We start from the raw sequence: 23,413 nt of genomic DNA on the forward strand, positions 1-23,413 counted from the left end.
CCCACTCTTAACCCTTTGAGGCCTATATAACCTTTGAACTCTGGTTCTTTCTATGGAATTTTAGGTCTTGCTAAGTGTGAGTGTGTGTGTGTATATAAATATATTTCTAACAGTAATCATTTATAAGATGCAGCTACGTGCACTGTAACAGTATAAAAGCGGAACCTAATGACCAATGCCTAGCTATCTCGTTATTATGAAATTGTTTGTGGTCAGGTGAATAAACAACTGTACCATGGATAAAGTTTATGCCCATTTAAGTATATTTTTGCTTAGCTTCATTACATAGATTTTGCAGTGGTATTTTAACTAATCATGTATGACACAATGTTTTTGATATGATACGAAACCTAATCAATGTGTGTAAGGGTCGGGATGGGAAGAACGTTCTTCCGAGCTGCTGAATGCTTCTGTATTCTGTATCTCAATAAACTTCCTTCTCTGATTGAAACTTTGAAAAGAGCGTTGGCTGCATCATTGGAAAAGACTTTCACCGAGGTCCAGACCCAACAACTGTATAAAATAATATGGAACATGGATTCCAGTCACTGAAACTCCCCCATCAAAACCATCTAAACCAGGCCTTTAACCCCCAACATGTAGTAGAACTTCAAATTCTAGAATGCCATGCAAAAAAAATAAATAAAAGCATTTTTTCAGAGCACTAATTTACCTGATGGCACACACGTTTTAAAGGTGCAAGTATTTTTATTTTTCCTTTCAGGATTGTTCCCTGTTAACATCACTGTGAGCAGTGCAATAAACTGTCCAGTTAGGCTGATGAACCCCTATGAGCAAGCTATTTTGACTTTCAGATCTGGCTACACAAACAGACTTTTTAGTCAATCATCAAACAACCGGCTTGCACCGAATTCTTAAAAAAACAGCCATTAAAACATTGGCTTGCTGAAGGTTGAGTTCTATGCACATTAAAACAATGACAAGAAGATTTCCTGACTTTTTTTGAAAGTAAAAAAAAAAAAAAAAAAAAGCCCAGTGCATATAAATGGAAAGATTATCACATTTATCACTGTTTAAGGTATTTTTTTTATCATTTTCGTTTTTTTTTGATCACAGAAGATAAAAATCTTTCAGAAAGGACTCCAGCCAGGATATTGTTCATAGGCACCTTTCTGAAGAGGGGAAAAAAAACAAGAACAAAGTGAAAAGTGAAATAGAATATCTAACATACAGGCTCAGATAAAGTCACACATTTTCTGATGTGGGTAACCTTTAGCGCTGGAGGGAATCAGGGATACAGTCCATTTATGCTACATCTCTGTAAGGCAAAATGCTGTTTTAAAATGTCTACGTACAAATAAATGTAAACCAAAAACCTTTGAGTACTAAAGAATTTTAAACATTGGGTACAATCTGACAAAATTGCTCCCCCCCATAGTGAAGACTTTAAATGGAGGGGGGGGGAATTAAACCTTAAACATCAAAAATTTTGTACAATTCAACTTTATAATACATCTCATATCTTATTAGGAATGCAATCTAAAACTGCACACTACTTCAGTGAAAAACAAAAACAACAAAATAAAGGTTTTTGTGCAATTTCTGCCCAAAGTGGCAGTGATCCCTGCATTGTTTTTATTATTTCAAATAAAGGAACTTAACCCTTTTTACTGTCGAAAAGATTTGGCTGTTATCTTTGAGAGACACAGGGTTAAGTAACTTACATATATATAAAAAATAAAAACAAAAAAAAAAAATGGAAGGCAAAAATTGGCAAACATCCAGCATTTCTAGTATGTGTTTTGTTTTCAAACAAATGGATGAAAGTTTCATGATTTAAAAAAAAAAAAAAATTGGATTTTTGTTGTTTTAATAAATATACTGTATTTGACATCTGTGTTGATGTAATTTTATAATGGTATGAAAGTAAACAAATGGGCCAGCATCAGGCTGCCGATGTGGCTGGGAGTCCTTCTTCTCATTGTGTTTGGTATCCAGCCATCCGGTAGCCAGTTTGGTTTGTGATCAGAGTCCCGTTTTGCCCAGGCTGAGGTTGCACCCCGTAATTTGGTCCCACCCATGTTGCGGCAGATGATGGAGTTTGACTGCAACAGAAAATGGGAGAGTAAGTCAACAATAATGCTTTATGAGTAAGGCCAATATACCAGAATAAATACATCAAGATGAAACAATTCCAGTACAAAATACATTTCAATAAAAATGTTGCTTACTGCTCAGTGCAAAGTATTTTTTTTAAATAGTAACACAAACAAGTCTAATCCAATTAAAGGAAAATACAAAAATTCCTTATAGCATTTTTGGCTTTTGGCTCAGAGTCCCAGCACAAAAAGGAGCCACAGAGAAAGTACAAAGGAACCTCTGTACCCAAATGCAAGTCTATGCATGGCTGCAGTGTGGTGCATTTTTATGGATTTCAACAGCAATACATGTTGACTGATCTTATTCTGCATCGCAGGTCTCCACCTATGCAATAGGGACCTACTATAAAAGTATGCAGAGGACTTATGCTGTCTTTTGAACAGCCCTGCCGTCTGAGTCCGCTGAAGGAGTGATTTTTAGGACCTCCAGGACTCCCTTAAAGTGGACCCGTCACCCAGACATGAAAATCTGTATAATAAAAGTCCTTTTTAAATTAAACCTGAAATCCAATTTCTTTTTTTTAATAAAGCATTCATAGCTGTTGTAAACTCATTTAAAAATATCAGCTGTCAATCAAATATTGCCTACCCCACCTCTATGCCTAGGCATAGAGGCGGGGCAAGCAATTACTTTCACTTTCCATTCAGCACTTCCTAGATGTCACCGCTCTCCCCACATTCCCCCAGCTCTCTTAACGATTTAATAGTGTAACCAGTGCATGGTGATGGGCATTGGGTCCCTGTCCCCTGGTGCACAAACAAGATTCTGAGATTATGTAAGGATTGCCTTAATAACAGTGTCCACAAAATTGCTCCTTCCTGGTTGCTATAATTTTGAATTCCCAGACTGATGGAAACAATATTCAAATAATTTACACAGTGTAATTAAAGTTCATTTTGCTTGACTAACATGATAAAATAGGATTTGGAATAATTTTGTTTGGGTGACGGGTCCACTTTAATAATGTTGTCAATATCATGTTGCACCTCACGGCCCTTGGGTTCATCACTCGTCCTCTTCCCCTGAAGAATTGTCGGATGGTGGGAGTTCACCCTCCGATTGGGATGAATTAGCTCCCGCCAATGAGGCGTCTGAAGGGCTATGGTGAAAAGTATCCCCTCTTGAGCCTTCTGTTCTCTTGAGCTTACTGCTGGTTTTGTGATCTGAAGTTGTCAGCAATGGAGGGCAAGCTTTGCAAAGAAGCCAGCGATTGTGAAAGCTGAATTGCCCAGAGAGAGGCTGGTGGCTCTAAAGAAGAGCCCGCCACTCCGTGTCGTCAAGGGACATGTTCCCTGGCTGAGTTGGTGTGGGAGATGGAGCATTACCTGGAATGGCTACCGCTCCTTGTCTCTTGGAACAAGACCTACAGAGAGGATCAGCCTGACCGCCTGGGAGCTTGGAATGGCATTTTGTGCACACAAAATATGTGACCTGAGATGCTGCTGCTGTAGTTAGGGCTCTCCCCCCCCTGCCCTGGGGAATAATCCTCCTGACATGTGCAGAATCTCTGGTACCTCTGAGCAGGTGAGTAAAAGGGGTGCCCAGGTAGTTTAGCTGAAGCTAATGCCCTTCGGTGCCTGTAGGTAGTAAGGGTCTGGTGTGGGAAGAGTGCAGAGAGGAACAGCTCCTGTACCGTGTCACCCTGGGACCACGTGCTGCTGCTTGTGAAGAAGCGTGCGAATGAGAGAAAATAGTACCTGGAACGCATATGCGTTCCACTACGGCACAAAACAACAGTTGGGCGCTTAGTGAAGGGTTACGCCTCTGTGTGCTGTGGTGATGTGCCTCCTGTTCCCCTGCGAGAAGGGCTGGAGCAGGGAGAGTCAGGACACCCTGGAGGGAGCGGAGTTGGGGCAGTGATATCTTGTCCTAGCAGAACATTGGCAGAATGAGGCAGACAGGCACTGGGAGAGGAGCGGGAGAGCCAATGTCAGTAAATTTAACAATAGGATTACTCACACGTACTGCTCAATACGGCCAAACCGCTGCCATCCAGAATGGGGAGCAGGAGCATCTGGGTGGTCTTTATAGCCTAGGGGCTAGAGAAGGACCCCGGAAGGGGGACCTCCCACGAAGGAGGCCCCCGCCCCCCACACACACACAGGTATCCCTGCTGCTTGGGGAACCCCAGTGCCAGCACCGTACCGGCAATAGTTTGTTTAGACTTTTAGGTCCATCCTCCTAGTAAGCAGGACACTTGAAAACTAAATAGGTCAGTACAGGGGGGATTAAGCCACACCCTCTGGCATGCCATTTATTTTAATTATTACACATGTCCTACATCCTGGATGGTGGAGCTTAACCCCATCGGTGCCCTGAGTGCCCCTCTTTTCCAAATTAAACATAAAATCCAATTCCTATTTTTTATTAAAGCATTCATAGCTGTTGTAAGGTCATTTAAAAATCCCAGCCGTCAATCAAATATTGTCTGTCCCTCCCCTATGCCTTAGGCGGGGCAGACAATTACTTTCACTTTCCATTCAGCACTTCCTAGATGTCACTGCTCTCCCTACATTCCCCTGTTCTCTTCACCGTTTAATTGTGTAGCCAGGGCCTGGGGATGGACATCAGGTCCCCCATTCTGGTGCACAAACAAGATTCTGAGATGATACAAGGCTTGTCTTAAAAACAGTGTCCACAAAATGGCTCCTGCCTGCTTGCTATAATTATGAATACCCAGACTGAAGGAAACAAGATTTAAATAATTTATATTGTGTAACAAAAGTTCATTTTGCTTGACTAATGTTATAAAATAGGATTTGGAATCATTTTTTGGGTGACAGGTCTCCTTTAAAGGGCATGTCAATTCTAAAATAGAATAAGCCTAGAAATGCTGTATTTTGTATACTAAATATAAACAAACTTTATGCTTTCAAAGTCGGCTACAGGAGGTCACCATCTTGTAACTTTGTTAAACATCTTTGCAAGACTAAGACTCCAGCACATGCTCAGTGTGGTCTGGGCTGCTTAGGGATCGTCATAAACAAAGCTGCTTGAGTTCTGCATGGCTGGGAAGTAAGGTGGGGACTCCCCTGCTGTTCATCAGTATGATTATTTCCCTGCTCAGCAGTTAGGGACCGTCTGACAATTCCTATCCACAGCAATAAATGAAGGAAGAATTTCACTGCATACAGTCAGGTTTCTTATAAAAATGGTACATATTTTTTAATTAAAGTATATTGGGGATAGGTTTCTTTTTCATTAAAGTAAAAATGGGATTTTATTTTTTTGCCTTTACATGCCCTTTAAGCACCCCTTTAAAAATAGCAAGCATGACAGAAAATAGCTGCATTACACGTATAAAAACCCACACTTGAAAAGAGTGAAAAGAGTTATATGTTTCAACTTTATGCAATCACCAAACCAATTAAGCTATTATGTTTTATATTAAACTCACCTATATCCTTGCTGATTCCATGCCTGTCCATAGACCCCATATGCTGGCATTTGCCATCCATTGGGCACATACTGGCTTATTTGTTGAGCCCCGCCATACCACTGACCCCACTGCCCATATGGTGGGGGAAAGCTAATTTGGCTTGGCTTTATAGAGAGAAAGACAGACAATTACAACATGAATCAAATATAGAAAAACAGTCAAAACTAGAAATATGTAAAAATAACATTAATAGCATTTATCATAAACTACTATACGTTCATATCGAACTGATGCAAAAACACTATTGTGCTGGTCCATCTTTGAAAAAACACACACACACACACACACACACACACACACACACACACACACACACACACACACACACACACACACACACACACACACACACACACACACACACACACACACACACACACACACACACACACACACACACACACACACACACACACACACACACACACACACACACACACACACACACACACACACAAAATAGTTTTCAGCATGCCAAAAGCACAAAAGTAAGCATTTGATTCTGGGAAGATTATATTTGAGGGAGATGCTCAACTGGGCAGGATATGTAGCAGCAGTTTGGACAGTGATTGAAATAATAAGAATTTGAATTTCCTGTTCACATATTTTTCAGTCAGCTCAGAGTAAGACTAGGTATTTGGACACAAACAATGATCTTAAGTGAATTACAAAAAAAGTGTTTACCTCACTTACCTGCTGAACAGGATTCAGCATATCTGGAGTCTCCTTTCCCCAGTAACACTTCACCACATGCCCCTCAATAGTAGTTCCATTGACACTGACGATAGCATGAGCTGCACTTTCGTGGGAACTAAACCTATGGAAAAATGCAACCAGTAGAATTCAATATGTCATACAGAGCACTCTGACAATGTATTCCATTATAGAGCCTGACTCATGCTCCTGGCTCGTTATAACTTCAATACAGGGCCTAATGCGGAGTTGAGGAAATTGTCTGTTTGGTTTCCTATATACTCCTGGTAACCAAGTCTGAAAGTAGCATAGGATGAGTTCTGGGGTGAACACATTACCTATAGCGGATAGTATTGGAACTATAGCTAAACCTGATACACTAAATATTTGCACATACATGTAATATTGTTATGTTTGCTGCATATTTTAAACAAACACAAGAGAGTGCCATTACATCAATTTTACTTAAAGGGGAACTATCACAAAAATGAAAATTTAATATAAGCTTCAGCACACTGAAAATTATTAAATACAATCAATTAGAAATTCTGTACTGTTTCTGAAATATTCAAGTTTATCTTCACTATTCCTCTCTCAGCATCCGTTTCTCTCTTCATGCAGGAGTTGGGTGTCAGATAATCATTGAGTTAGATCCAATATATCTTGTAGGGGGGGTCTTTTTAAAATCACCAGACATCATGTCTCTCTACATGCAGGATTTGTGAAAGAGGCAGTTATTTTGTTTGTACTGGAATCAGTTATTTGAGAGAGCTCTAATACATCTGCTAGGAAAGGGAGCCCCCCCATAAGATATTTTGGATTCAACAGTCAATGAATATCTGACACCTATTGCATGAAGACAGAATGAAGAGAAACAGATGCTGAGAGAGGGATAGTAAAGATAAACTTGAATATTCAGAAACGATGCAGAATATTTAATTGATTGTATTTACAAAGTTTCTTATTTCAGTATGATGAAGCTTATATTTAATTTCCTTTTCCGCAATGGTTCCCCTTTAAGTGTAAAAAAGGACAAATTAAATTTTCACTGAAATAAATATAGTGTAGAACAAGCGGGGCAAATACAACTGTCAAAACTTACCGTACAAAGGAGTAGCCTTTATCTGGAAAGACTCTGACTTCCATTATTTGACCAAAAGGTGAAAAGGTTTGCCGCATGAGTTGTTCTGCAACACAACCATGAATATATGATTAGATAAAAAAAAAAAAAATTTACAAATAAAAGACCATAAAATGCAATAAAAAACAAAAAGCGCTCACCTGTTAGCCCACTTGTGACACCACCACAGTACACAGTACAATTGCTGGGACTTGACTGGTTGACAACTTCCTCATAGGTCAACTGCTTTGCGTTGGCTGCAATTAAATAATGGGATATAAACAACTATACGTTTTAAGACTACTTCCCAACCCACCATTGGGGAGACAAGAACTGTGTTTATAAGCTTTTAAGAAAAAATGAAAGCAAAATTTGTCCATGTAAACAAACTCACATTCATAGGTGCTCTTTGGCGCTGGAGGTTTTCTTGTGGCCCAGTTAGTTCTAATCTGTCGGCCACCAAGCCACTGTCCTCCCATTTGTGCAATGGCATTTTCGGCATCCTGGAAAATAGTAAGAAAGCCGATTTAGCAAGACCAGTTTAAAAGATAGAGCTGTAAAGGCAAGGGAATGCCGCAAGAAAAGATCCATTTCCAATTCAAACTTAATTTCAGCAGATCTAGTTTCCAAATAGTAAACTGCTTCTAGATGCCTTTCGGCTCCCTAGTATATCTCACAGGTGGATGCAAATCAGTAGGGTTGCACCAAATCCACTATTTTGGATTCAGCCGAACCCCCGAATCCTTTGCTAAAGATTCGGCCGAATACCGAACCAAATCCGAACCCCAATTTGCATATGCAAATTAGGGGTGGGAAGGGGAAACATTTTTTACTTCCTTGTTTTCTGACAAGTCACGCGATTTCCCTCCCCACCCCTAATTTGCATATGCAAATTAGGATTTCGATTCGGTTCGGCTTGGCAATCGAATCCGAATCCTGCTGAAAAAGGCCGAATCCCGAACCGAATGCTGGATTCGGTGCATCCCTACAAATCAGCTTACTTGCCTGTCTCACTAGAGCTCCTCATTAAAGATTACTCTCAGTTATACATTCATTCAAATTGTTGATGAGGAATTAGCGATTTTAAATGCACCTCAAGATTTAATCCACAACTAGGCAGTGTATGGGGTATACCGAGGGGCCTTGAAATGGCACATCAATAATCAGAAAACATCTTGCACCTGTCATCCTTGTGCTGTGATTTTATTGTGGTCTGCAAATAGCTTCAAGTTGCAATAGAGTGAACAAAAAGATTCCTTGCCGTCAGACCACCTTATTCTCAATGAAGAGTAACAAATTAGTGATAGGCTAAAAAACATTCCTGATAGCAGTGATAAGATAAGAACGACAATTCTCTAGGGTGAAAAATATAATTGGAAAAAAATCAGCAAAACGCCTTTTGATCCATGAAACATTATGATACGGCAAAACTGCTTTCAAATCAGAATTCCTCAATCTGAGCCTATACGGACACTGTTCAATGTTATATGATCACTGGGGGTTATTTTTAATCTGATCTCCACCACCAGGAAAATGCTTAGCCTATGATTAATAAAGTTGTAACTTTTCTTTGCATTGGCCTGCGTAAAGGCGCAATAAGAGGCAGATTTATTAAGGGTCTAATAGGAAATTCAAATTCTCAATTTTTTTTTGTTCAAAAAGCTAAAATTCGAATTGTGAATTATCCAAACAATTAAAATTTCTATTCGAATTTGAATTTTGAGAGATTTTTCAAACCTATACCCTGGGAATAATTTGAATTTGACTATTCACCACCTTAAGTGTTCATATAATGGGAGACCAATTTGAAGGTTATTAGCCTTTCTGACAAGTCTTTTTCTGAGAAAAAACTAGTTTCGAGTTTAGTTTAATTAGATTTCAGTTTTTGGGTTGGTAATATTCGTTCGAGTTTTAGATACTCGATTTTTTTCTTAAATAACCTCCCAGTCGAAATCTGAGTATATTCGAATTTATTAGTTAAAAAAAACTCATTTGATAAATGGGCCTCCCCTTATGTGTAATTTTGCTTGGACAAAATAAGTAATCTTGTCTACCACATCAACATATGAAAATATTGTATTGTCAGTTTGTATATTTGTAAGTGATAAATATCAAAGTAAAGAGGAAATATTTTCCTCATTATAGGTCTATGGCATTTTTGGGATCTCCATAACTTAGCCAGCAGGAAGCAACCCTCCCAGATGTTTGGATTGCCAATATTTCTATGCATTTATCACAAAATGCATAAATTAGTGGATAAAGACTGGCTGCGTTTAGGAATCCAGAATAATGCCAAAAACAGTAAATAATAAAATAACAAATTAGGACAGTAGATTATCTACATCATCCAAAACAAGTTATTTATCTTGTATCTACTAGTATGGGCAGCGGGTTTGAGAAACATCTCCAACTGAAGAACTTTGTGAAGCCAATTACCTTTCTGAATTTTAGTGCTATTTTTAACACTTACCCATTTATTAAAGAAGGACACAAATCCGTACCCCTTAGATTTTCCAGTTGTCATATCTTTAACCACACGGGCATCTCTAAAAAAACAAAATGATACGATTTATATTGTCATGGCAGGTAGCATGAAAAATAAAAAAACACTTTTTCCTCCGAAATCCCCTACCTCAACGCTCATTTAAATGCACAGGGAAAAAGCGCCAGCAAATGAAATTGTTTAAAGAGTTCCTTTTAAAAGGGAACTATCACAAATGAAAATGTAATATACACCTATTGAAATAAGTAACTTTCTTAATACAATCAATTAAATATTCTGCATGGTTTCTTAAATAATCAAGTTTATCTTCACTATCCTTCATTCTGTCTTCATGCAGAATTTGGGTGTCAGATATTCATTGACAGATTTAGTATATCTTATAGGGGGGGTTCCTTTCCTAGCAGATAAAGCAGAGCTCACTCAAAAAACTGATTCCAGTACAAACAAAATCTAACAAAATAACTGCCTTTTGCACAAATTCTGCATGTAGAGAGACATAATTATTTTTAAGGTAACCATAGACGCAACGATTCTTCTTTGGTAAACGACCAATTTCAGTGCAGTCCGACCAATCCGTCAAATTATTGTGCGGTTAGTGGGATTCGAATGATCGTACATCTTACGATTTTTCGGCCGACATCTGTCAGAAAATTGATCGTGCAGGTTTAAAAATCTTTATCGGTCCCAGTGCAATCTATCTATGTTTGCAGGGCCAATCAGGCAGCTACTCTTCAGTTTGCTGGCAATATTGCCTAAAATGGTCTTTTTAGGTCATTTTGAGATAATTGTGGTCTCACGATAACGATTGGATCTCTTAAAAATCTTTACATGTATGGACAGCTTTAGAGTGAGCTCTAATACATCTTCTAGGCAAAAGGAGCCCTCCTATAAGATATATTGGATCTAACTGTCAATGAATATCTGACACCCAACTCCTGCATGAAGACAGAATGAAGAGAAACAGATGCTGAGAGATGAATAGTGAAGATAAACTTGATCATTTCAGAAATTATGCAGAATATTTAATTGATTGTATTTAGAAAGGTTCTTGTTTAAGTATGAGGAAGCTTATATTACATTTTCGCTATAGTTCCCCTATGCAAATTTTTTAAAAAAAAGGGAGCATACATGGCTTGTTAACTGAATTCTCAAGTCAATGCGCTTTTGGACTGTGGCTGCGGCAAATTTTGAGAAATAAACATTAAAAAAACGGTTAACAGAAATTACAAAAGGCAACACTGAGTTTATTTTGAAAAAAATGAAAGGCAAACGCATATGCATCTACAGTATATCAGATCATGATAAATGTTTCAGAGAATGGAAATGAATATCTTCTCCACTTACGATATTCTCCCAAATGGTGCAAATGCTGCTTTTATATCATCAGTTGTGATTTCTGGGCTCAGGTCACCAACAAAGACATGGAAATGATCTTGTTGGGGGGGAAGGGTGAAAATGAATACAGAAATAAAAACACAGATTTAATTATATGTCAAGAATCAAAGTAACAGAAAACAAGTTATTAATATTGAACCGAAATTATAATTAAGCCCAGTATTTAACGGGAAATGAAGGAGTACAGGAAGAAATCTGATAAAGCGTCCAATGTTATTTTACTGAAGTACACAGCCTTTTATAGCTTTGCAGGATAATTAAAGGCAATATAGATACACATTTAAAGGGGACCGTCACCCAAAAAAATTATTCCAAATCTTAGATTATCACGCTAGTCAAGCAAAATGAACTTTTATTACACTGTATAAATTATTTGAATCTGGTTTCCTTCGGTCTGGTAAATATTATAGCAAGCAGGAGCCATTTTGTGGACACTGTTATTAAGGAAAGTCTTGCATCATCTCAGAATCTTGTTTGTGCACGAGAATGGAGGACCTGATGTCCATCCCCAGGCCCTGGCTATACAATTGAATGGTAAAGAGAACTGGGGAATGTGTGGAGAGCAGTGACATCTTGGAAGTGCTGAATGGAAAGTGAAAGTAATTGTCTGCCGCCTCCAATAGAGGAGGGGCAGATAATATTTGATTGACAGTTGAGATTTTTTAAATGAGTTTACAACAGCTATGAATGCTTTAATAAAAAAAAAAGAATTTGCATTTCATGTTTAATTTGAAAAGAACTTTTATTATACAGCTTTGTATGTCTGGGTGACAGTTCCACTTTAATACAATCAGAGAATGTTAAGAAGAGTTTCTTTTTCTTTTAAAACCAGCTATAAAATAGCTTTAAAAGAACAGAAAATGGCATAATAAATTGAATGCAGTTTCTAATGTGAAGTTTTTGGGAAACAGACCCGCATTTATTATTTTTAATAAAGAGAACGGAATATAGCAGGGCTTAATGACTGTTTGGCTTAGTGGGTAAAGTGAGATTAAGTGCTCCCTGCACAAAAGAAAATGGCAAAAAGTAGCCTGAGTGGGAGAAGAAGAAATGGGTGAAGAGGAGTAGCTATACTGGCAAAATAGCTATCGTTCATCACCCTTGAGAGACTGAATTTTATCTGTAAGAAGACACAATTACCTTGAGAACGCAGTGTGCTGACAACGGAACTACCTGATGACAAAGATTAGATTTGTTCTTAAAAATATGATCACAGACAACAAAGCAAATAATCGACTGTTTTAGCAAAAGAAATTTACAACAATACTCAATACAGATTTCATGATACTTGTATTTTTAAAATACAAACATATCAAATGGATAATTATTTATAGATATATAAAACTGAGGAACTTACTATTTGCATCTTTTTTCTGGCTGCTTGGTGTAGTGGCCCAGTTGACCTTTACTTCCTTTGATTAAAGAAAAATATTTTATCAGTTTTGACAGATTGGTATAGAATATTTTGGCATGATATAAAAGGGGAAGCTGTATTAAGAATAAACCCAAGATGCAGTATACTGTATTCTGAAGATCACTGTGTAACCTCACAAAGCACAATCATCTTTCAAGATATTTTACCAGTGGCTCAAAGTCACTACCCATAATGTTTGCACGATTGTCATCAATTAGAAACCATGACTGACCATTTATAAAGGCTTTGCCCTATTTCTATCTAATAAATAAAATGCAGCCTTTTTTAAAGGGGTGGTTCACCTTTTAAGTTTACTTTTAGTATATTATAGAATGGCCAGTTCTAATCAACTTTACAATTGGTCTTCATTGTTTATTTTTTATAACTTTGCCTTCTTCTTCTAACTTGAACCCATCTTCAAAACAAATGCTCTGAAAGGCAACACATTTAGGGGCAGATTTATCAAGGGTCGAATTTCGTATTCATGTGACCAATTGATATAAATTCGACCAATTGATATGTATTTATAAAATCAAATCTTCTCAGCTCGAACGAATTTAATCGAACCAAAAACTGGAATAGAATTTGATTTGAATTAGAAAAACTAATTGAATTTAAAAAAAAAAAACAAAAAAAAACCTCGATTCAAGTTTTTTCTCCGAAAAAAATTCAAATGTCAGGAAGGCTACAAACATTGCCAAATTGATCCCTGGACCTCTCCCATTGAGTTATACAGCAATTTGGCAGGTTTAAGGAGGCTAATAGTTGAATAGGGCCAGAATATGGTAAATGTCAAAATTTGATTTAAAACTCGAATCAAGTTTGGTTAATTCACAATTCGAATTTGAGAGTTTTGAGCAAAAAATAAATCAAAAATTCTAAATTTCACTTCGACCCTTACTAAATCTGCCCCTCATTATCATTGCTACTTTTTATTACTCATCTTTCTATTCAGACCCTCCCCTATTAATACTGCAGTCTCTTGTTATAATGTGTGCATGGTTGCTAGGGTAATTTGGACCATAGCAATCAGATTATAGTAAACTAGAAAGCTGCAAAATAAACTAAAAATCACAACTAATGAAAACAAATTGCAAACTGTGTCAGAATATCACTTTTTAAGTCATATTAAAAGTTAATTCAAAGGTGAACAACCCCCTCAAAATAATTACGTTATGCTATTTTGGCCCGTCATTGTTTCAATGTATTGTTCAGCTTTTGGTTCTAATTATCAGCCTACATATCCACTCAAAAATTTACAGTCATAAGCCTCAGAAAGCCCAGCCAAAGGCAAAATAGCAAATTACTTTTACAATACTTTCATAGAGATGTCTGTTAAAACCTACCTTGCCCATTATCTTTCGACCATTGATAGCTGCTAATGATGCAGCTGCATGTCTGTGCTCAAAGAACTCCACAAAGCAGTAGGGATCATTTCCAGCGGTCTAAGCAACAGAACAATTCCAATATTTAATACAGAGCAATTATTATATGTGTATATCTTTATTTGCATAGCACCAGTTGTATACGTATAAACAAGGAGAGCAAGTTGGACAGCACTGATGTATATGCATCTAAAATGCACCAGGGGCACCTCAAAAAGGGGGATGCCTGTGATATGTTGTGTTGTCTTTTTCTGCTTTCTAATAAATGTTGTAGGGCCTTGGTCAACACTAAAAAAATCCTTGTGTCCATGGCCAAATTGGGAAGAAAAGCAGCAAAGTGATTGAAGGATAAAATTAACATGCCAGGCTAATTCTTGGAAATCTAATTATGTATACTGCAAAAAAAGAATTGTTTCTATCAAGGCGCCTTCGGATATCAATCAGAAATGTAGGAAAATGATCAGCAAAATGTGGTCCATCAGTTAGGTGGCTAAATCAGACAAAGGTCTACTTGTCTGGCAGCCTTCTAGTATATAACTGAATGTTTAATATAGTAGCATTCAAAGCTACTCTCAGAAACAAAATGCCTGTAGTGAGTAAAGAAAGAAAACATGGTCCTTACAGTTTCTTGTACCCAAAATGCTCCTCCACCTGTTACACCATACTTTACGAATGCAAGGTCTACTTTTAGCCATGATTTCGCATTATGATCTACATCTGTAAGAGCTTTAGCATTCTGCTTCATGGAAAATATTAAATATTGATTTATTGAGATAACAAATAAATGATTTATGCGAAAATTAATATTTAACAAACTATTTCTTATGTAACCTTTACATAATAAATATCTGAATGAAAAGCATGAAACAGGAAGGTGATATAGACAAGCTGTTTGTTGACAGTGTATTGAGATCTACTGATCCCCAGCTAAAGGTCTACTGGTAGATTCCAATCTACCTTTTGGGCACCCCTTTGTTAAACCAAGGATAAAGAATTTAAAGGAGAACAAAACCATACCCATCCTCAAACTAACCTTCAATCCCCCCTCCCTGCAAGAGTTATTCTTCTCAGAAGTTTCCCTGTAGCCTGTCCTGCAATAAATCTGCAGAGTTGCAGTGGAGTTCAAAAGCACCATCTTTGTCAGTCTTGTGTCCGTCCTCCCATCCTCTTCCGTCCGTCCTCCCATCCTCTTCCGTCCGTCCTCCCATCCTCTTCCGTCCGTCCTCCCATCCTCTTCCGTCCGTCCTCTCATCCTCTTCCGTCCGTCCTCTCATCCTCTTCCGTCCGTCCTCTCATCCTCTTCCGTCCGTCCTCTCATCCTCTTCCGTCCGTCCTCTCATCCTCTTCCGTCCGTCCTCTCATCCTCTTCCGTCCGTCCTCTCATCCTCTTCCGTCCGTCCGTCCTCTCTTCCGTCCGTCCGTCCTCTCTTCCGTCCGTCCGTCCTCTCTTCCGTCCGTCCGTCCTCTCTTCCGTCCTCTCTTCCGTCCGTCCGTCCTCTCTTCCGTCCGTCCTCTCTTCCGTCCGTCCGTCCTCTCTTCCTCTTCCGTCCGTCCTCTCTTCCTCTTCCGTCCGTCCTCTCTTCCTCTTCCGTCCGTCCTCTTTACCTCTTCCGTCCGTCCGTCCTCTCTTCCTCTTCCGTCCGTCCTCTCTTCCTCTTCCGTCCGTCCGTCCTCTCATCCTCTTCCGTCCGTCCTCTCAGCCTCGTGAACATCTTCTCATGCTCTTCCGTCCGTCTTCTCATCTTTTTCTGTCTGTCTTCTCATCCTGTTCTGTCTGTCTCCTCTTTCGCTTCTGTCCTTTTTCTCTTCCTCTTCAATGCGTCACCGATGCGGATCTTGTGGGAGCGTGCACAGTAGAAGCAAATTTAGGACATAGATTAAACTGCACATGCTCCTTCAAGATCCAATTCCAACAGAAGAAGATCAGAAGTCGGGGAAGATGGCTCCTTTGAACTCTGCAGATTTATTGCAAGTCAGCAAACAGGCAGACTGCTGAAAAGAATAGAGGCTGCATGGGAAGGAAGCTTGGAGGGGGGCAGTAGAGGGGCATAGAGGGAGGTGTAGACTTTATTTCTCCTTTAAAGATTTGAAGTCAATATGTGTTGCAATTTCATTTGTTATATACTTAAAGTGGCTGTAAGCAGATTTTGTACTGTACATAAGGTTCTCTGCAATAAAATGAGAAACGTTGCAAAGAAGGCCAACCACACAAACTAAAGATGTAAATTACAATAAAAGCCCTGAAGAACTGGGGTTATTCTCTCTTGAAAAGAAGTGCCATAGAGGATATATATTTAGATAAATACAAGAGGTCCTCTGCACTAAACCCATTATCAATATATTTAAGACATTGAGACACTTTGTGCATACAGCTACTAAAAATGCCTTACCCTTAAAACAAAACAGGGATTTTTTTGTCCATATATTGCAATATATTTAAGCTGGCCAACTACGTCAGTCATCCCATATCCCAGTCATTTTTTAGAAGCTTAAAGGAGAAGGAAAGGTTAAAACTAAGTAAGCCTTATCAGAAAGGTCCATCTAAATATACCAGTAAACCCCCAAAGTAATGTTGCTCTGAGTCCCCTGTCAAAAGAAACACTGCATTTCTTTCCTTCTATTGTGTACACATGGGCTTCTGTATCAGACTTCCTGCCTTCAGCTTAAACCTCATTGCCCTGGGCAAGAGCATGCTCAGTTTGCTCCTCTTCCCCCACCCCTCCCTTCTCTACTGTAATCTGAGCCCAGAGCAGGAAGAGACTCAGGTAGGAAGTGATGTAACACCACATTAATACTGCAGCTCCTATTCTAAACAGAGAGTTTCTAGAGCTTTTTACTCAGGTATGGTAAAACATTCTACAGAATAAATATAGCATTCTAGCTTGCACTATTGCAGCTAATCTATTGGCAATAAAATGCCTCCGTATCTTTCCTTCTCCTTTAAGGCACAAAATGTCTCAATGTCTTAAATATATTGATAATGGGTTGAGTGCAGAGAACCTCTAGTATTTGTCTATATGTATTTTGTGGTCACAGCCTCATTGCACCCCAAATGGTTTTAAAAAATAAGTGGTGAGCACAACTTTCTCTTGTTTGTTATAAAGGATATATATTAAAGCTGCACTCATATACACAAGGTCAATAGACTACTCTGTTTAGCAAACCTTAGCCTACAGGATGTTGCAGGTGACATAAGGACATCCATTGAGATTGAAAGAAAAGAATGTTGCACCATCAACATAGGAAGGGACTGATTACTGTAAAGTCAGTCAGATTAGTTCTCTACCAAAAGAAGGGGTAATGAGCGTTCTAACGCAGGCCAGTTTGGGCAGATATTGCTTTTTTTTTTTTTTAATGGCCATAAGCATGTGCAAGATCTACACAGACCTCTACACAGACCTCTTTGTAGAACATTACTGTTGTATACAAATCCAGCCAGAAAATGTGGATAATTAATAATAAATTTGAACAGTACTTTTCTTATGGTTTGCTTAACTTACTAAAGAAAAATTATGCATAGTTTAAACACTTTTTCCAGTCCAGATGGTTTCAGATAGTTCACCAGAAAATAAAGACTTTTTTTTCAATTTATTTCTATTTGTGTCTAATACTCTAGTTTCATTTTTCACCTTCTTACGCCTTTCTGAAGTGCTAAATTGATACATTAGTTGATACATGTATTATCTTTGGTCCCTTTAAGCACAGCCCATTTAAAGGGATTGTCATGATTTTTATGCTGTAGTTTTTATTTCTAAATTACACTGTTCACAATGCATTAATAATTTCCTTCATCATGTAAAATGTTATTCCTGCCTAATAAGTGTATTTTATTTAGTTGAAATATTGTTGTGTAGGCAGCCAGATCATTTTGCCTGATCATGTGCTTTCAGAAAGAGCCAGCATTTTAGGATGAAACTGCTTTGTGGCAGGCTGTTGTTTCTCCTACTCAATGTAACTGAAAAGGATACTGTCATGGGAAAACATATTTTTCTCAAAATGCATCAGTTAATAGTGCTGCTTCAGCAGAATTCTGCACTGAAATCCATTTTTCAAAAGAGCAAACAGATTTTGTTATATTACATTTTGAAATCTAACATGGGGCTAGACATATTGTCAATTTCCCAGCTGCCCCCAGTCATGTGACTTGTGTTCTGATAAACTTCAGTCACTCTTTACTGCAAGTTGGAGTGATATCACCCCCTCACTCCCAGCAGCCTAACAACATAACAATTGGAAGCTAACCAGCAGATAGCAGCTCCCTAACACAAGATTTCAGCTGCCTGGTAGATCTAAGAACAGCACTTAATAGTAAAAGCCAAGTCCCACTGAGACTGATTCAGTTACATTAAGTAGGAGAAATAACAGCCTGCCAGAAAGCAGTTCCATCCTAAAGTGCAGGCACAAGTCACATGACTGGGGCAGCTGGGAAAACATAATGTCTAGCCCCATGTCAGATTTTGAAATTGAATATAAAAAATCTGTTTGCTCTTTTGAGAAATGGATTTCAGTGCAGAATTCTGATGCAGCGGCACTATTAACTTGTGTGTTTTGGGAAAAAAACATGTTTTTCCATGACAGTATCCCTTGAATGTGTCGCAGTGGGACCTGGATTTTACTATGGAGTGCTGTTCTTAGATCTATTAAGGAGCAGTTATCTTGTGTTAGGGAGCTGCTATCTGGTTACCTTCCCATTGTTCTGTTGACCGCTGCTGGGGGGGGGGGGGTGATATCACTCCAACTTGCAGTACTGAAGTAAAGGGTGACTGAAGTTTATCAGAGCACAAGTCACATGACTGGGGGCAGCTGGGAAACTGACAAAATGTCTAGCTCCATGTCAGATTTCAAAATTAAAGTTAAAAAAATCAGTTTGCTCTTTTGAAAAACAGATTTCAGTGCAGAAGTCTGCTGGAGCAGCACTATTAACTAATGCTTTTTGGAGAAAAAAAAACATTTTTTCCTATGACAGTATCAATTCAGTATCAATGGATACAGTAAGTAATCCAAATGCCATGTTCGTGTCAGGAAGGAATATTATATTATTACCCTAAGAAACTGAATTTAGCCCTGCTGGGGAAAGGTGTGCTTTTCTCAGGCCTCAGGGATGTTACGTTAGTTGCACAAAAAGTTTTTACTTCATATTTAGTGTGATGTGAAAGGCACTTACATCCATGATCATTTTGCAGCTTTTGCATGGACCAAGTTGGCTGAACACCTGAAGAATCAAGGGTTCTGTCACATCCCTAGAGAGATTTCCCACATACCTAGAAAAAGATTAAAAATATATATTTTAAATGGTTTTGTAACAGGCAATGATCTTGGAACTGTTAGAGCCATTAAGTTGATGATTCAAAATTAGGCACATGTGGTTTTATTAATATGGTGTTTTGCTTCAAATACTTCTGCATTCAGTGTCTTATATTTATAGAAACCAACATGTTAACATTACACGATTAACATTACGGCATACTAGTGATTTCAGATAATACCTGTGCAACAGAACAACAAAAGTTTGTGTATCACAAATTTTATGCAATCGGCGGGTTAATATAAACATTTTAACTTTGCCTGGTACTAAATATTTTAGAGAAGTACAAAATATACTTTTCTGCCAATAAATTGAGTAGGAGGTGAATGGTCCTATTCCCAAAGCAATAGAAAAAAAAAAGTAAACAAGGAACATTCTTTGAGCAAGCAAATTCTAAAGGTAGTCAGTGATGCAAAGAAAGTGAACATTAGGCCGGCTCAGGACAAGCAGAATAGACACACACTGTATTTTTCAGTGGGAATGGCCTGAACAAAAACACAACACACAAAGAGATTCTGGTCAAAGGGAAGATATAAGTTTAGAGATCAGAAGATGCTGCTTCTTGTAAGTAATAAACATGAAGGAGACAATAGTAAAAAAAAAAAAAAAAAAATAAGTATGGGATCCACTATCTGAAAACCTGTTATCCAGAAAGCTCCATTAGCCTCCATTTTATCCAAATAATCCAAATTTTTTAAAATAATTTCTTTTTTCTCTGTACTAATAAAGCAGTACCTTGTACTTGATCCAAACTAAGATATAATTAATCCTTATTGGGAGCAAAGCCAATAAGGATTATTTAATGTTTACATTATTTTATAGTAGAAATGTACGAAGATACAAATTACAGAAAGATCCATTATCTGGAAAGCCCCAGGTCCCGAGCATTCTGGATAACAGGTCCCATACCTGTACCAATGGGTGTTGGCTGCACGTTCCCTCTAAAACATACAGAAAAATATGAACCCAGTGCACAAAATAAACTGTAGAGAAAACAGAAGATCTCTTTCCACAGGTAATTCACCTTCTTGCCCACACAGGTAATAAAAAATTCCACATATGGCCTACAAGAACTAGTTGGGTGCTTAAACAAATTCAGATGGGCACATTTCTTGCAGCTTTTCATTGATGCTAAAACACACCTCCCAACTGTCCCTTTTTCAGAGGGACAGTCCCTAACCCGCAGTCCCTCATTTGTACTGGAAAGTCCCTATTTTCTCTGCACTGAACAGCCAGAAAAAGAAACAAAGTTTCTAACTTAATTGGCTTTTAGCAGAGAGCACAGAACAGGTAACAGGTGCAAATAAGATACTTTGTAACAATTTTGAGACACAAAAACACAGTTTAGATGACATCATAGGGGAACGCACGGTGGAGTGGAGAGGTGCAGAGAGTCAGCAGAGACAAGAAAGTCCAGACTAGGGGTAGGTGGAATGCTCTTCAAGAGGTACCTGCCCAGTGCCCCCCAAATCGTTGTGCCCTAGGTAGGTGAATCTTCTGATTAACTTTGCAAATTTTATTACATTCCCCCCTATAGTTTTACCCATAGGGCAATTCAATGGACTTAGGAATCCATTTTCCTTTTCTGCAATATAATTGGACTTTTACACTATTTATGTGGGACTTGGCTTTTAAAATGGATTTTTTTCTATTGAGAAGTCTTTTTTATACTGAGAATAATTTTTTCTATTGAGAATGCTTAGATAAGGAGAAATATTTTCAAACTTTCATAACCAGCCAAATTTTGTAAAACAAACATGGTAATTAGTGGGTGTGGCCACAGAATGGGTGTGGTCGAACAATTTTGCTGTGCTACGTAGAAAAAAATTTTTTGCCCTTCTTACTTCCAAAATGTTGGGAGGTATGCTAAAAAGTGACCTCCCAAAAAAAACAAATCTCACCCCTGTGTTTGTGTAGCAGTTATACTGCAGGCTTCTGAGACACTCTTGCAATTTACCTTTTTTCTATTTTGGATTATTCTGCCCCCTCAAATAAAATGTAAAATCATATCATTTATGCATCACACCTAGATTTACATGATTGTTAGCATTAATATTACCTGGATTGGGCCCTCTCTGTGCCATCACACATACACAGACTCTGTACGGCATCACAGACTCTGTACAGCATCACATACTTTGTGGGTGCTATATAAAATAAAAATAATCTTTGTAGTATGCCCTGTGAATAGAGCACTGACTGTGTTGGCGCTTGATCTATGAGGGGTGGGCAGAGGTAGGCTGCTTCATGCAGAGACCAGCATCCGCAGGAGCACAAGTGCTTTGTAAGTGAGCACTAGTGGGGTGCACTTTTGTGCCCCATAGCACTCCTCAGGTAAGTAAATAACCCATATAAACTGCACATGGTAAGCTGGGATCTCCTTCCAGTGTCTCTTAACCTTGGTTACTGTGTATACTATACAAACAAGGATATGTACATATAGAGAGTGAGTGTGTGTGTGTAGCCCTCGAGTGCGTCTATTATTGGAATCTTTTTATGAAGTTTGAGACAGCACCCAGGCATGTGATGATTATTGTGACATATGGGACTAATATATATATATATATATATATATATATATATATATATATATATATATATATATATATATATATATATATATATATATATATATATATATATATGTCCATAGCTCCAACGCACTCCTTTACAGGAAAAAAGGACCCAGGTGCTACCTTTCGTACCTGTTTTATCCACCAATTCTAAATACTAGGGGCACACTGGGGTAGATAGATAGATAGATAGATATACACACACACAGGTATGGGACCTGTTATCCAGAATGCTCGGAACCTGGGGTTTTCCGGATAACGGATCTTTGCGTAATTTGGGTCTTTGAGCCTCTACCAGAAATTCATTTAAACATTAAATAAACCCAATAGGCTGGTTTTGCTTCCAATAAGGATTAATGATATCTTAGTTGGGATCAAGTACAAGCTACTGTTTTATTATTACAGAGAAAAAGGATATTTTTAAAAATGTGGATTATTTGGATAAAATAGAGTCTATGGGAGCCATTCCGTAATTCGGAGCTTTCTGGATATCGGGTTTCCGGATAAGGGATCATATATATATATATATTTACATACTTGCAACAGCTGATCAGAATTGTTTTCACAGGTTTAAATGTGTAAGGACTGTTGATGTGTAAATAAGTGTGTGTGTAAAATATATATATATATCTAATAATAAATATATAAAATATATATAATATCATATAATATATATATATGTAAACAGATTGAGTGCAGGTATGTAACAACATAAAATTAAATGCTCCCAAAAGTAACAATAGGACCATAAAGGTGCAGGAGCCATGGGATAATGAGGAGGAGGATGATGATGAAGCGGTGAGAAAGAGAAATAGTGTCAGTAATGGGAGGTATTGGTGATAGTCACAGAGCACATTACTGGACAGAAAGCCGCACTGCTCTGGTCCTACAGCCCAGTCCCTAGACAATTGTTAGCCAGCAGCAGTGTCTGTATGACTAATAATGTCCCACACAGCAGCCGTACCCTTAGCTCTGATCCGAACTCGGCCTATTCCAAGCAAAGGCTACTCACAGCGTTCTGGGTAATTCTTCCTCCATGGTTTCAAGCTGTGGGCTCCGCGCTGTCCTGGGCCCTGGAGGATAACCCAGTGGAAAGGTAGAAGGAAGAAAGGGTCTCAGTTTCTCCTCGGGTAGTAGTAGGCCGATATTTTTCTTTCTTGCTTCACTTTTTTTCTGTTTTCCCTCACACTTTCGCCGGCCCCCACCAACCCGGCCTGAAACAATGCAAGCGAGACCGTCAGCACAAGATGGCCGCAGTGCAGAAAGGCGCTTGCGCAAAGCGAGGCCCACGGGATAAAGGTTGCCCTGCCGAACGCCTGAGCAAAATCGACATCATAGCGAGTACCAAATTCAGACCTTGCAACGTTTTGAAATTATGTGATAGTTGCTATGACTTGTAATATTAATGATAGCGTCGCGAACGCTATTCATTCTGTAGTCGTGTTTAATGCAAAATATAGTGTAA

The 23,413-nt window shown here is 38.4% G+C and overlaps 1 protein-coding gene across 4 annotated transcripts; it reads right to left on the reverse strand.

Annotated features, from left to right (window-relative positions):
- Window positions 1-688: 688 nt before the first annotated feature.
- On the reverse strand, window positions 689-23,234 carry tia1.L (TIA1 cytotoxic granule-associated RNA binding protein L homeolog). 4 transcript variants are annotated; one of them, XM_018251071.2, is made up of 13 exons: window positions 22,913-23,232; window positions 19,235-19,331; window positions 14,032-14,130; window positions 12,629-12,683; window positions 12,412-12,444; window positions 11,221-11,308; window positions 9,844-9,919; window positions 7,768-7,876; window positions 7,535-7,630; window positions 7,356-7,440; window positions 6,245-6,377; window positions 5,519-5,664; window positions 689-2,066 (listed from the first exon to the last, which is right to left on the reverse strand). In XM_018251071.2, the coding sequence occupies exons 2-13, from the start codon at window positions 19,244-19,246 to the stop codon at window positions 1,940-1,942; spliced, it is 1,059 nt and encodes a 352-aa protein (XP_018106560.1). In that variant the 5' UTR covers window positions 19,247-19,331; window positions 22,913-23,232; the 3' UTR covers window positions 689-1,939.
- Between the last annotated feature and the right edge of the window lie 179 nt (window positions 23,235-23,413).

Source organism: Xenopus laevis, chromosome 3L (assembly GCF_017654675.1).
Source record: "Xenopus laevis strain J_2021 chromosome 3L, Xenopus_laevis_v10.1, whole genome shotgun sequence".
Lineage (NCBI taxonomy): Eukaryota > Metazoa > Chordata > Amphibia > Anura > Pipidae > Xenopus > Xenopus laevis.